Source organism: Staurois parvus, unplaced genomic scaffold (assembly GCF_062004578.1).
Source record: "Staurois parvus isolate SC_StPar_1 unplaced genomic scaffold, SC_StPar_1.0 ptg000023l, whole genome shotgun sequence".
In the NCBI taxonomy this organism is placed as follows: Eukaryota; Metazoa; Chordata; class Amphibia; order Anura; family Ranidae; genus Staurois; species Staurois parvus.
Window position 1 is genome coordinate 1,120,728 of NW_028317819.1, and position 15,789 is coordinate 1,136,516.

Consider the following 15,789-nt stretch of genomic DNA (forward strand, 5'->3'; position numbering starts at 1 on the left):
TTCTAGACAAGTTTAGATGGTTACACTAGCTGCATTTAAAAATATATATTGTATCTTTTTTTGGTGTATTTTTTGCACATGCCTAAAATTTAGCTTTAAGGTTTACAGTGAACTGCCCATGCCTGGTTGTCAAGGTGATATGGTTCATTTACGGTTACTTGTTTATTGCAAAGCGGACTGTGTGAAAGTCCAATTTTTTTTCATGGAGACTTACAGTATAAAGGCTTCTCAATAATATAGGCTGATCACACAAAATTACTACTATGTACACTATAGCATTAGAGTAATGCTGGGCTTTCTTTTTAGAAAAAAAAAGTAAATGTCAAAACTTGCCAAATCAAAAAAAAAAAAAAAGCGCTTTAGACTCGCTTAACAGTAAGTATGGACATTACCAAAGTTATCTACATCCTACTGATATGCCACAATAAGTGCATGCTTTACATAGTCTATTGTCTACTATCTAAGTAAAGCAGATGGCTACTACAGAGTTATCTGTGGCAGAGCACTACCTCACAACTAACATTCGCATTAAGGTTTTCCCTAATTTGTATCACTGTATGTCCCAATGAAGAATGATTTTGCTGTATTTTGATATTACAACACAAATGTTCTGGAATCTAAGTTTATTCCATAAGCTTTATTTCTGATAAAAAAAGGCTTTCCCAGTGTAGCAGTATTAACTACTAACTACTTTATGAACTACTTTAGCTCTTGTACCTTCCTATCACCTATGGACGAGAGCAGTTTTTAGAATTTCACTAAGGGCGCATTAATTTTGCGATGTCATTACTTATAACAAAAGTAATACATACTTCATTTTTTGGGGGAAAACTTGCACTCACTTTTGTAAATTATGTCTTGTAAAAATATTTTTTTTTATTTTGCAAATTATTAAAATGAGACATTGGAAACAAACTAAACCAATGAAAACAAAAAAAGTATAAATATCAATGTTAAAAAAATGTAATAAAAAAATCAGTAGAAAAATAAAAGCTATGGCAAGACGAGGAGGAACTAGTCAATTAGGACTAAACAGGAATAGATTTAAAACATTTTCTTTTTTTCACTTGCAAGGTTTTTTTAACTGATGTCATATACAGATAAAAGGTCACACCTTAGATTAACATATGAAGGAATTAGTAACTAACGTGTAATAGTACATTCAATACATTATTACACTGTGTTACTCGTTTTCATTTTGGCATCCAGTAATTGTTAATTAATAGTGGAATGGACATGATGGCAGGGGGAGATCTAGAAGTAGGAGATAACATCTTGAAACTTTGTCAACGTTTTTTTGAGATTTTTCTGCTACATTTAACATTTTAAAATTCTGGTTAAATAGGGTGGTTTTACATGGCGTGATCTGCAAGCAATGTAGTAACTATAGAATGAGTATCAATAAAAACTTTGGGGGAACTCAAAATGTATTTAAATTGGGAAAAAAGGGAGGCAAAATTAAATGAAGGACCTTTAATGTAATGTGTGGAGAGATTTTCCAATCCTAATTTTGCCTTTGAGGCTAATTTTGATAAAATATCAGCAAAGTTTGCCACATGGAGTGCTTATGTGAAAATTTTGCAATCAAAAAAATGTTTTTGTCTGTAGTATATAGTATATGAGGTTACTTTACTGGAGATATTGTAACATTGTGGAATGCTCTACAGCATGAGGAAGCAAAAATAATAAACAGTTCTTTGGTGGACCTGAAGTGGCAACTTGTTGTCTTACAGGGAACCTCTGAAAATTGTACCTATGCAGTACCCTTTGCACTAAGAATTCCCTGGCCCTCTGCCTGCTTTTTTGGGCACAGTTTCTACAGTTTAGGTCCTCTTTAAAAAATACTGGATGTTTTTCTTGCAATTGATGGTACCCTCATTTATAAGGATCGTAGAAGACTATTTTTAGACTGACTTTCCAAGTTCAGGAAGAACTTTTGTCTATAAAAAAAACTGGCACAAAGTTTGGGCAGATAGTTTGTTTTGCTTTCCCTGGACTGAAATGGCTACAGGCAGTAAAAGATTAAACTGCATCTATTGTCTTTTTCTAAACTAGTAGACTATTCAATTTTGTATCTATACCCTAAATCAGCACCATGAAAAGGATAAGACCAACTCAGCCTACAATGGCATCGATAGGTTTTTGGTGGGTTGAACCTAATCATCCAGGAGGTGGTCACTCAGTCCCAGATTAATGCCTATCCCTGTCTCCACCTAAACTAAATAATCAATTTGGGAGGACTCACTCTCTTGAAAACCAGTCAAATATAGAACTCAAGCAAAACTGCACAAGCCTATAAAGGAATTTGACACAATTCCCAGATCCTCCCGCAGGTGCTGCTATCATACATATAATCAAAAACATGTAAAAAAAATTATCCTTGAGGTTTAACAGGTTACTTGTGCATGTGTGTATGAACGGAATCAAAAGTCATTCAATGTAAACTATGAGTACATATAATTCTTCAAATGTAGACATATCAAGTATAAATATCAGAAAAAGCTACTGCACTAGCTCAGGGGTCTCCAAACTTTCCAAAGAAAGGGCCAGTTTACTGGGCACAGCTGCCCTAAAATATGAAGGACAGTAAACAATGGCTGATCTTTGGTATTAGGGGGAGAAATACTTGCCAGTGGGAGGAATAGTGTCCCATTGTTGGTGTCAGTGGAAGGAATTATGCCTCATTGCTGGTGTCAGTGGAAGAAATAGCACCCCTTTTGTTGGCATCAGTATATTATGCCCCACTGTTTGTGTCAGTGGCAGGAATAATGCCTCAAGGGCCAAATTAGGGCAAGAAAAAGGCTGCAATTTGGAGACCACTGCACTAGCTGAACAGTTATCAACATTACCATAATCTGCAAAAAAACTTTGCAGTGGACACTGATCCCTTTCCCTTGTATCCTGCCCAGTAGAGCTTACAGTCTATTGCCCCTACTGCGGTCACTCACTCATACACAAATTCTGTACAGTAACCAAACATCCATTTGCACCGAACAGCAAAGCTGATATACTAACCTACCTATCGGACGTGAGGCTACAATTTCTTCTTACACACTTGCAATTAGGCGGCCATAATCAGGTAAGTCTTTATATCTACGACGGTATGCAATTAAAAATTATGCTGGTCATTGGCCTTGACACATTGATTCTCCCTGACTTGGGCACTAAGAGCAAAAACAATTCCCTTTTTTTAAGTAAAAAAAAAAAAAAAACAAGAGTCATTGCCAAAGATTTTCCTATGCTTTTGCCTGTCCTTTATCCCAAGTGTGGCAATAGTTGAATGCAAGAAGCAATGTTCAGGAAATCCAAACAGGATTAGGCATGCACTGGAACAGGCATTCTTCTGTACTTGCAGCATTTTTAACAGATAAAACATGGGGAAATGTGCATGCATTGGTGAGGGGTACAGAATTTTTTGTATGTTGCCCTAACAATTACTGCTAAAAGAAACACAAGCATACACACTCCATGCAGGAGGTGTATGGTTTAGAAGTACCCTGATAGGCAGGTTATGTTTTGCATTTGCAATTCTTCTTCAGTGGTCCACTGATGTATTTAGCAACATCTTTAGTAGTCAAATGTCATGTGATCTGCTACTCCACTTCTAAAAAATGATGAAGGCAATGCAAATCAAAAACCTCTTGTTCCCTTGAGATGGTATTATCCAAGGAGTTTTCTATCAATGGCTCCCACAAGCTATGCAGCCAAGATTACAGTGGAAGCTTCAGTGTGCATTGCTTGATCTGTAGCAAAATGAAGTGTCATTACCTAAACTTTGCAAAATATATTGTTCCTCTTCCTCATTTCTTACCCTTAACAGATGTGACTGTAGTGACAAATTCTACAGTGAGGCCGTATGATTTCAAAATCAGCACCTCCAATTGTAATTTTAGGGCCAGCCGTTTCGTCTAGTCAAATCCCATAGAAATAAAAAAGAATTTCATATCATTTTCTTGCTTTTGTCCATTGTACAAAACTTGGATCTGTCTTTCAGTTTCCAGTCATGCACTTGAAGCGATTTTTAAAGTAAAACAATTCATGTTGGATATTTTTCGTATTGGAAGTTTTGGGATAACGGAATTTCAAATATTCCTTATCTGTTTGTGTTTGAGACCATGGAAGGTGGATCTTTGAAGCATGGTCAACAATGACATCATCGCACGAGCCTACATGTAATTCTCGTAGTCCGTCTATAAAGAATTCTGCATTAAAAGAAAAAAAAACAAAACACAAATTTGTTTTCATCGTATAACTAACTAGACAGCCAGGTTGACAGACAGACTGACAGGAACAAGCAAACAGATTGATAAATAGGTAGCACATCCTCTAAATCATTTGCTCCGTCACAAGGAAAGGAAAGCAAAGAGAGCTTACAGCGTAATAGAGCTAAAATCCATTTATTAAATAAGCAGTAATGAACTCATATAGGAAAAGTACAAACATGGCCAACTTCCACAATATCCTCGGAAGGTAAGGTTTGGATCTTTGATAAGGTCAGGTGACGAAACGCGTCAGAGTCGATCTGCACGATGATTGTTGTCATAGGCATCCACCTCACATCCCCGCCAGAAGTGACGTACCGCTTGCGAGCATCGGGGGAGACGCTGTCTACGTGATATATCGTTACCTTCCGAGGGTATTGGAAATGTTGGCCATGCTTGTACTTTTCCTATGTGAGTTCATTACTGCTTATTTAATAAATGGATTTTAGCGGTATTACTGTGATGGAGTAAATTATTTAGAGGATGTCCTACCATTCAATCAGCCTTTAATTTCTGAGGGGCTAAGTGACTGAGCAGCCATACTACGTTTGACACTCACCACAAGTGCGATTGCCTATCAAGTTTAGATGGGCCACGAAATCTAGTGAGTCCAATGAATTGGGGGAGGCTTTTCTCAGGAGCATGTGGTGACACTTGAATGAAGTTTTAATACACATGTTGAAGTAATTTTATTTGATCATGCGGCGATTTAGTGGATCAGAATGACTTTTTATTTAACCATATATTTTCTATATTTTTTTGGGTGGACTTATTTGAAGCATTTATGTGTTTGATGAATTGGACTTTCACTTATGCAATTTTATTGATTTTTTTTATATTTATATATTAGAGCACATTATTTTATTGTATATTAATTTATGTCACTGTGGTATATTTTATTTGTTGTGCTGCTTTCACTGGTCAATTCAAAGATTTATGAGGTGAGGATTGATGTATTCACTATTTAAGGCAGCACCATTATTTACATTCTATTTACTTATTTGACTAATTTGCTATTCACATTTTTATTTTTTGGGAGTGTGGTTTGCGCAGTGATAACATTTATATAAAGGCTGATCAATATAAGCACCTCTGTCAATGGTAATGATTTGTCTCAGTACTCTACTACATTTGCAGGAGAGCTTGTTCTATTGAAACACAACAGACTTCTTGGCTAGATCACCAGATGAAAATTAAGCCTATAAATACAACTAATGCAGTCACCACATCTAAGAACTGGCAAGTTGCAATATAATAAATGTTTGCTTTTGGGTTTGACACCACTTTAAGTGCTGTAGCACTTGTATTTTTAATTGGGGTTAACACCACTTTAAGTGCTGCAGCACTTATATTTTTTAAATTGGGGATGGGGGGAATAGTTCTACCTTATTATTCTGCATCCCTGTGTTCCAGCCACTAGAATAGTTTACAAATTTATCACAGCTTTGGGCTAAGGGTGTCATCCAACTCATTCTACCATTTCTCTTTGTTCATAAAGAGACTATAGCTGGTGGCAGCTGACAGCACTGATGCTAACTAAGGGTTGGTTAAAGTTTTGGCAGGCATTATTTTTGAAATTAAGTCATACCAAACCACATGGTACTGCAGCATCATGTGTTTTGGTCGCCGCAAATGTGTGTGTACGTTTGCTAGATGCGTGGGGGTGCCATTAACGGTACCCACATGTGTCTGTCTACAGCAGCACATTCCACTGCGATGTGGGAAATGCATTTTTTTTGCATCACAAGTGGTGAGAAAGGGCCCTTAAGAGTATTACAGCTGTGAGGGTGGGAGAAAAAAACTCTCCTGACTGGGGTCCAGAAGTTATAACACGCCAAAGTATTATCAAATCTACAATAGTCTATTCTGAAGTTGACTGTTGATCACAGTGAGGTTTTTTTGTAAGGTGAATGTAAGCCCCTATAAGTGCCATGCTTTTAAATAATAAAACACTTTTATTTAGTTTAATTTTTTTTTTTAATTTACATCTTGGTGCTGCAGATTTCCTACAGCCTTCTTTAGCCTTTTCCAGTCTACATGTACTTGCTCAGTGCCAGCTGTACATCATTGCTGTGGAACTCTTTCTGACAGTGACAAGTGCTGACCATGCCAGTGCAATGTGTGTTGGAATGGCTATTTATGGTCATCACCAAAACGCCATGGGGGTTATTCACTAAAGCTGGAGAGTGCAAAATCTGGTGCAGCTCTGAACAGAAACCAATCAGTTTCCAAGTTTTATTGTCAAAACTTAACTGAACAAGCTGACGTTTGAATCTGATTGGCTACCATGCACAGCTGCACTAGATTCTGAGTGCTCCAGTTTTAGCAAATCTACCCCTATGTAACAGGATGACAGTGCAGGGGCACAATTGAGAAAGTTGTTAACACAAAAGCCTTCATGGCAACATCAGTCTTTATAAAGATTGAAACTTTTCCCGAAATGACATTAACATGTTAAGCTTGTGGATTTATAAAGATTGGGTCTAGATATACTGCAGCAACTTTACATTTGCATAAAGCATTTCCCAATGCATACACAAGAATTGCCAGTTAAAGTAACAAGGAGGTACTCATTGTATGCTAGTAACTAGACAACTGTTGTGTTAGTGCCTTTGCATTCCAGCCAATACTTGGTTTCTTATTAACAGTCAGATTTGTTCACCACATTTACAAACTGAAAACTAACAAATGGATTTCTCAAAGGTGCTTCATCTTACCTAAATGAGCAACTCTTGACAAACGCGGGTCAAAACCAACTTTCCTCATTTTTTCTGTTCGTCCCAAGAAGAAGTTCACTACTCCATCAGCCACCACACAGTTGGGAAATCCCTCAATGACATGGTGATAACCCTGATTCGCTTTAAGGCAGTCACCTTCTTTACCACCTGGTTGGATACTAATCTGCTGCCGATATGTTGTAGAATATCCTGTAATTTCCCTCACAGCACCACCCACCTGGTAGAAGAAAGAGTGACAGAAGGGATTGGTATTCAAAGTAATCGTTTACATTCTAATTTTCTCTGTAGATTATGAAACAAAACCAGGCATATGACTGCTTGTTATAGCCTGGTAAAAACATGTTTCCTAAGTTGTCATGCATGAAGTTTACACACCCTAAGCGGATATTCACATCACTGATCACATAACTCTTGGTTAACATATAAGGACAGATAAGTTAATCCTACTTTGAGTGTGATGGCGTGTATCCAAAATTCTACTTTCAGTATAATCTTCTTATTGACAAGGACAATATATCAACATAAGGCATGCAAAGTATTGAGGCTACTCACTACATCCAGGCTTGTCTTCTCTAGAACTTCAACCAGTTTTTCGATCTTGGTGCGAGAACAAAATATAAAATCATCATCAACCCACAAGACGTACTTTGTGGACACTTGGGAGATGGCCAGATTTCTACCAGCAAACCAACCCTTAAAACAATAAAAATCAGTAGAAGAATGTCATTATTCTGAAGAGATCTGACTTCCATTAGAGATACTTTCTAAAACAATAAAATGTAGGTGTAAGCAAACTACTTAAACTGCACGAGGCTGGATTTGATAAGCACAGTAAACTTATATAAGTAAATGTTCTTAAAGTGGTCACAGCCTACAATACAGTCAAAATCCCATTGTTAGGACTGGTTTTCACTGAGAAATGAAGAAATAAAACATCTGCATCTGAGTTGACTCAAAGGACACAGGCTACATGAATTTTTCATATCAATGTCTTCTGAATGAACATGAATCTAAGTCAATGAAAATGCATCCCAGTGGGTTTTTGGTTTAAGAACTGCGCAGTGCAACCTCACCGGCATACATCACGTGATAAGGGTTTGCATTCCCACTTGTGTAAACAGGATACCACATTTCAACTGCACCATTTTTGAAACATTTGCACTTTTTGATCTAAAGGATAAGTTCACCTTTGGGAACATGTCACATGTTCCACCTGTTTTTATGGTGGATCATGTTCCCATAGCCGCTGCCCACCTCCCGTCCCTCTGACAGATAGTACGGGGAGACTTCTATATCGTACTATATCAAGCCCAGATGGCCGCGTCATTCATTCACAGACATCCATGAATGAATGAACTGCATGCCCTGACAGCCTTAGCAGCTGTGGGCTTGTAGTTTTCAATGAACTACCATGGCACTCTGCAACGTCGTGATAATTCATTGAAGCTTCCTGTCAGAATATCTGCTTGATTGTACATCCCGCATGGCAAGCAGATATTCTGACAGGTCTGCAGGAGACCTGCATGGCATCAGCGATGAACTGATCGCTGGTGCTATGCTTTCCAGGCTCCTTTGGACAAAAAATAATAAATGCACATTTTTTTACCTGCAAAAAAAATGCGCATTTATTATTTTTGTCTAAAAGGTGAACTTATCCTTTAACTCCTTCCCGCTGCCTACTTCTGGTCCTTTAAGTGTATAGAAATGCTGGGATGCGGAGGCGATCATTCCAATCATGTGACTGTTGTGATTGGCTGTCACAGTAATGATATGATCAAAAGCTCCCATTTGCAAGTATGCATTGGGTGCTTTCTGCTGCAGTTTAGTTACTTTGCTAGGAGTGTGCAGGGAGCACGCTCTCAGCAAACCGTTTACATATAAACGCATATATGCGGCCACTCGGTGTGAATGCCCACCCGCCGAAAGGTAGCATATATGGGAAGATTAAATGGAAACTGTAGTTTTTTTTATTGTTTTGGATATGAATAATAGGTGCTCTACTTATTTGATATTTTTAATGATAGGTCAATTTTTAGCTGAGTGGCACAAATTCCAAGACAGCATTGGCAGTTCAGGGATTTATTTTTCTTGTTGACTGGAATTTCTTAATTTGCAGCCTGTGCTGTCCATAGACTTTCACTGAGATAAAAGCAGTTACACACCATAATGTGCTGTACTCCTATACAGGCAGTGCAGGATAGATGTGTACTGTGCAAACAGGCCAGCCCTGTATTCTTTGATATACACATAATAGAATGTCAAAATGAAGAAACATATTAACCATGATATTGACAATACATGCAATAGGCAGATTACCCAGACACACACTCTGAACTACACATGCAGTATCATACAGCAAATTCTAATTTTGTTTTTTGTAAATCTATATCAGCCATTCTCAGCTAGGGTCCCCCAGAGGTTGCCAGGGGTCCATTGAGCAATTTCTGCCACTGACAGCAAATTATCTTTTTTAACTATTTGTAAAAAAGGGTGATGTTTCCCACTGAAAATGAATATAAACAGAAGTCTTCCCTCTGATCATCACACTAATGCACTGTGAGCTGTAGATATACGGTAGTAATTATTTGCAAAAGTGAGATGTGAGACTAAAAGGTTATTTCATGTGTTCATCTATGGTTAAAAGCTCAAGAAAGGCTGCTCTACTTCAGCTGTTGCTGTATATACAGCATATCACTAGTAAAATGTAAAATCTGACTTCTGCAGTTATAATCGTACACACAAGGTGGCGCCATGGAATTTAACATAGGGGAGAGCAAAGCTGAAGACATTGTATTCTTTTACATATTCACTCAATTAGTCATAAGTTGGCAAAAGAGAGAAAATTCCATTCTACAAGTACAGCAGACCCACCCAAACTATTCAAAGATCTGCTTTTGTTGCATGATCTGTGTATTACTATACTACATGCAAGAACCACATTTTTCTCTACATCCTTCCTCAAACTCAATCTTTCCAAAATTGAGCTCCTAGTATTCCCCCCAGCCCGTGCCCCCTCCCCTGACTTCTCCATCAAGACCAAAAACACTATCATCAGTCCCTCTCCTCATGCCAGGGTACTAGGTGTAATCCTAGACTCCAATCTGTCCTTTAGGCCCCAGGTCCAATCGCTGACAAACTCATGTAGACTTCACCTCTGCAACATCTCCAAGATATGTCCGTTCCTAACCCCGGAAACTAAACAACTCATTCACTCCCTTATTATCTCTCGCCTCGACTACTGTAACTCCCTCCTCAATGGCCTACCTCACCGCAGGCTATCCCCACTTCAGTCTATCACAGGGGCAGACTGACCATTTGGAAACTCGGGAACTGCCCGAGAGCCCGGGGTCAGTAGGGGGCCCCATGAGATGCCCCCGGTACCTTTCATAGGCTTTTTTGAGTTTGGGCAAGGAGACAGGGGCCCCATGATCCCCTATTGCCTGGGGGGGCCCCATGATCCCCTATTGCCCATGAGTTGTCAGTCCGCCCCTGGTCTATCATAAATGCTGCAGCCAGACTCATCCACCTTACTAACTGTTCTGTATCTGCCACCCCTCTCTGCCAAACCCTCTACTGGATTCCAATTGCCCAACGGATAAAATTCAAAACACTAACACTGACATATAAAGCCGTTCATAACACTGCCCCAAACTACATCTCCAAAGAGCACCCAAACCGTACTCTCCGCTTCTCACAAGACCTCCTACTCTCTAGCTCCCTTGTCTCCTCCTCCCATGCTCATCTCCAGGACTTCTCCAGGGTGTCCCCCATCCTCTGGAACTCCCTACCCCAATCCATCAGACTATTGCCTACTCTGCTCACGTTTAGGCGCGCTCTGAAAACCTATCTCTTCAGGGAAGCCTACCCCTCCCTCAGCTAATACTGGAATTCTCTACTCTTCCAACCACTCCATCCCCCACAGTTACTACCTCTTGTACCTCTATCCCCTCCCTCCTAGATTGTAAGCTCCAAGGAGCAGGGCCCTCGAATTCATCTTGTATTGAATTCGTATTGTTACTGTACTGTCTCGTGTACTGTCTCCCACCATAATGTAAAGCGCTGAGAAAACGTTCGGCGCTATATAAATCCTGTATAATAATAATACATGCTGTACAGTCTTTATATAATAAATTAAGGACTAATGTATTAAGCTGGTCCAGAAAAAAAATCAATTTTGAAGTCATTGTTTCCTACTGGCCTTGCAGACACTCCACTTTCCTCAATTTATGTAAATATTGATGGTCTATATAGTGAAAAGAAATATAAGCTTCACACCCAGCAATCATACCAGTAATTTGCTGTCCTGATTTATTGTGACGAAAAAGCATTACGGTTTGCCTTATGCTGCTGTTAATGAATTCTATTAAAAATTTGTAAACCCAACATTTCATATTCCTGATATGTGCCTCCTGTACCATGTACTTCTATGAGAAGGTATTCTGTTCTCTTTGTATTGCTTCCTTTGTGTGAAATCCCTGGTGTTCCTGCTAGTCCCTTTGCACTGATTCCTTTGTGTGAAATCCCTGGTGTTCCTGCTAGTCCCTTTGCACTGATTCCTTTGTGTGAAATCCCTGGTGTTCTCTGCTTTCCTATCAAAAACTGACTGCACTAGGCAGGAGAACAGACCATGGTCGGTTTTCTGGCTGTGCTGGGAACACTGCCTGCTCTCCTCCAATGATCAGGCTTAATCAAAGACACCCCCCACCTTCACACAGCCATTCATTGGGAAGATGATGTACTGCTGTTTCTCCTCCCCTAGTTCTTGTGGACAGAGGATATGTGATCACTTATAAACAAATGGGGGAAAAAAAGTATTTATAACGTTTTTTATATCTATACACAAATGTTGTGCCTTTCATTTCTATTTTAAACTGTTGTTTTACAAGGTGAGAATTTTTTCTTCCACCAGCACTAGCACTTTATTGCTTCACATGCCTCTAAATATCACAAGTTTTAGTTACTGTTATGTGTGAACCCACCAGTCTTCAGCATGCTACAACTGAGCAGTTCTGACATAAAAAGAGAACAGCCTACGCAAACTGCTTGTCTTTTTTCTACACATCTGCTTTTTAGGCTTGCTTTAAACAGCATTGAAACACACATGGTGGGCTTGGCATTTTCTTATTCATTGATGCAGCTTTCCAGTGCAAAACACATGAAAGCCTGCTTGGAGTTTGCAAAATGTTCAGCTCAGTTTAGTGAGCATCGGGTTCATGGTCACCTTTCTTATGAAGGCCCTTCTTCTCCGACTGCTCAGTTTCGTCAGGCGACCAGCTCTTGGAAGAGTCCTGGTTGTGCCACACTTGAGAATTATGGAGGCCACTGAGCTCTTAGGAACCTTCAGTGCAGCAGAAATTTAATTGTAGCCTTCTGCAGATCTGTGCCTTGCAATAATCCTGCCTGTGAACTCTGCAGGCAGTTCCTTTGACCTCATGGCTTTTTGCTCTGATCTAGTATGCATTGTCAGCTGTGAGGCCTTTTATAGAGAGGTGTGTGCCGTTCCAAATCATGTCCAATTAATTTAATTTACCACAGATGGACTCCAATTAAGATGTGGAAACAGAGAGAAATTTCAAGTGTTGCTGCAAAGGGTCTGAATACTTATGTCCAGTGGCGTACAGAGGCAGGTGCGGGGGGTACACGCCGCACGGGGTGACACAGACCGCACCGGATGACACCAGACCCGCTCCACAAAAAGGTAAGTTGTAAAGAAAGCCGACGATCCCCGCAGGATGGATCGGATCTGCGGATTGAGCATAATGGATCAGGGTCCGATCCATTATGCTCAATCCGCAGAGCCGATCCATTCTGCAGGGTTAGTCGGAGGGGGTGTCACCAAGTGTTACCGCACCAGGAGACACCAACTCTAGGGACGCCTCTGCTTACGACAATGTGATATTTCAGTTTTTACTTTTTCATACCTTTGCAAACATTTCTAAAATTCTGTTTTCACTTTGACATTATGGGGTACTGAGTGTAGATGAATGAGAAAGAAAATAATTTAAACAGCTCTAGTATCAGGCTGCAACATAACAAAACTGTAAAGAGTGAAGGGGGTCTAAATACTATACAGGTGTACCTCGGTTTACGAACGCCTCGGTTAATGTCATTTTTGGTTTACGAATGAAAATCCATTGAAAATAATGTCTCTGTTTACGAATTTGTTTTCGCAATACGAAGTGTATGTCGGTGCTGATTTTTAAATGCAATTGCTGGCTTTTTTTTTTCTTCACTGTAGCTCAGAGAATTAGCCAAAGCTAAAGGATACTTTGTTTCTTTTATCTCGTGAAACAAACTAAAAGGAAACATTGTTTCTTTTAACTTTGGGAAATAAACTAAAAGGAAACTCTCTCTTTTAGTTGGGGGAAAGTGACAGCTGATTCTCTGAGCTATAGTGAAGAAAAAAAAAGCTGGTAATTACATTTAAAAACCGGCACTGACCTATAGTGACAGCGACTTTTTTTTAACTTTGGTGAGGGTGCACATATACTTTAAAGTGCAGCTTCACCCAAAAAATGGAAGCTCCACTTGTCTGCCTCCTCCCCCCTCCACATTTGGAGGGGAAGGGGGGGGGGGGGGAAATCGGGTACCTGGTTTTGACAGGTACTCGCCACTTCTGGCTCAGTTCACCATGGCGAACGGAGATGGAGGTTCGGCCCCCTCCTTTCCTCTGCAGTCTTCTGGGACACTTCATAGGTCTCAGAAGACTGCGGGACCAATCTCAAGGCACAGCGTGACTTGTGCATGCCCAGTAGGAATCCGGCTGTGAAGCCACAAGGCTTCACTTCCAGTTTCCCTTACTTAGACTGCTGGTGCTGGGAACCCAGGGGCTAGTGAAGAGCTAGCCTGGGTGACAGCAGCACTGGACTCCTGGACAGGTAAGTGTCCTTATATTAAAAGTCAGCAGCTACAGTATTTGTAGCTGCTGACTTTTAATTTATTTTTTTTGGGGGGGGGGGGGGGGAGCCTGGACCTCCTCTTTAAAGAGACATTGGGGATGATTTACCAAACCTGGAGAGTGCAAAATCTGGTTAAGCTCTGCATAGAAACCAATCAGCTTCCTTGTTTTTTGTCAACGCTTAATTGAACAAGCTGAAGTTAGAAGCGGATTGGCTGCTGCATCAGATTTTGCACTCTCCACTTTTATTAAATCAAGCCTATTGTGAAATGATAGTGTCACTGGAAAATATCTCTCCCCACACTACTGTTATCAACGTGTTTATACTCTTCCTTCATGTGCCACCTAATATTCTCACATTACCCAACACTTCAGTGTATGGAAAGGCATGCAATCTCCTCCCTGTGACAGTGCCTGGGTCTAGCAGCCATTAGCTTGGCCTGCGTGACTGAAGGACTGGTGTCACCTTGTCACCTCCCATGGATCGCTGACAAGGTAATCGTTGGTAAAAGGTAAGTATAGTTGAGCCCATTCCAGAGACAATGTCATTGTTCTGCAGGGAAAGGTTACAGTTTGGTTGATTTACTAAAGGCGAATTTGCTGTTCACTTTTCAAAGGAAGTTGCACTTTGCAAATTACCTTTCCCCGAAGTTTAGTGAGTACGGTGAAAAATACCCAATCACATGCAAGGAAAATAAAAAAAACCAAAAACTATTTTTGCTTGCACATGATTGGATGATGGAAGTCAGCAAAGCTTAACCTTATTAACTAAGCTCTGGGGAAAATTCTCTTGCAAAGTGCAACTTCCCTTGCAAAGTGAACAGTCTATCTTCCTTTAGTAAATCAACCCCAGTGTTTCTAAAGTTGTACGAGAGACTTAGAATAAAATCCAGAAATCAAACAGTATTTTTCTCGAACATTTATCCCTTCACAAAATATATTCTTGCCTAAACACAATGAAGTAAATTGGATCTTAGAAAATACTAAAGTAGAAAACAAACATCAAGGAAAAAACAATACATGTAGGCATGGTGTACCTTTCCAAAGGGCATGATGTACTGTTCAATATGGTCACCTTCAACTTTCTGGGGGGTTTCACTGTCATCGGCTATAATGATTGTTACAGTAGGGTAAAATTTCCTGATGCTGTCTATCAGATTCTGCAGCTTCTCATATCGAAGGAATGTTTTGGTTGCTATGGTGACAAAGGCGCTGATGTTGTATTTTGCTGTGGAGAAAAAAAAATGACACCATTGAACGTTCTGTTTGAAAAGTCAAACTATTCAAATACTTCTAGACATGCATGTTTATTACATCTGAATGTTCTGAACAAAGCAACCCCTCTATTCTCTGACAGTCTCCAACTTTTTCTTAATTTGTCTGTAATAGTTTGGGATTGACCCTAAAGATGCTCGGGGAAATTTTCTGACATTGACAGTTGTGTACTGCCTCTTATGTCCTGCAGAACTTCCAACCAGGCAGAGATAAGCACACAAACACATAAAGCGGGATGCTATTTTTTTTCCTATCACAGAAAAGTGTCCTCCCAATTTTTCCTGGGAGCAAAGTCAAGTATGCCATGTATTCTAAGGTAAGCAGAGGAACTGACAGTCCTAGCCAGGACCTGAAGTGTTAATGCAATCAGTTTTTTTTTTTAATACAATGCTAGCACAATGCTCTGAAAAAAGAATTTTCATCTATAGTTGTGTTCACTTTTTTCAACACACTGCTATTATTTTGAATAAAGCTCAAAATCCTTCTAATAGCTTTTATTTCCATACACACAAATGCATTGGGAACACTACACATTCTATTCCAAATCAAAACATGAAGAAAAATATATTAAATTTGTGTTGTTCCTCTAAAAAAAATTGAAGAAAAGTGAATATTA

The 15,789-nt window shown here is 39.6% G+C and overlaps 1 protein-coding gene across 2 annotated transcripts in view; it reads right to left on the reverse strand.

The window, feature by feature from the left end:
- Positions 1-618: 618 nt before the first annotated feature.
- The window catches only part of B4GALNT1 (beta-1,4-N-acetyl-galactosaminyltransferase 1), a 225,225-nt gene continuing 210,054 nt past the window's right edge, over positions 619-15,789 (reverse strand). For both annotated transcript variants that reach the window (XM_089692643.1, XM_089692634.1), the window contains 4 exons: positions 14,936-15,126; positions 7,553-7,693; positions 6,980-7,217; positions 619-4,202 (listed from right to left, as the gene is read on the reverse strand). In XM_089692643.1, the coding sequence (XP_089548769.1) occupies positions 3,991-4,202; positions 6,980-7,217; positions 7,553-7,693; positions 14,936-15,126 (782 nt within the window). In that variant the 3' untranslated portion in view covers positions 619-3,990. The remainder of the gene's footprint in view (positions 4,203-6,979; positions 7,218-7,552; positions 7,694-14,935; positions 15,127-15,789) is intronic.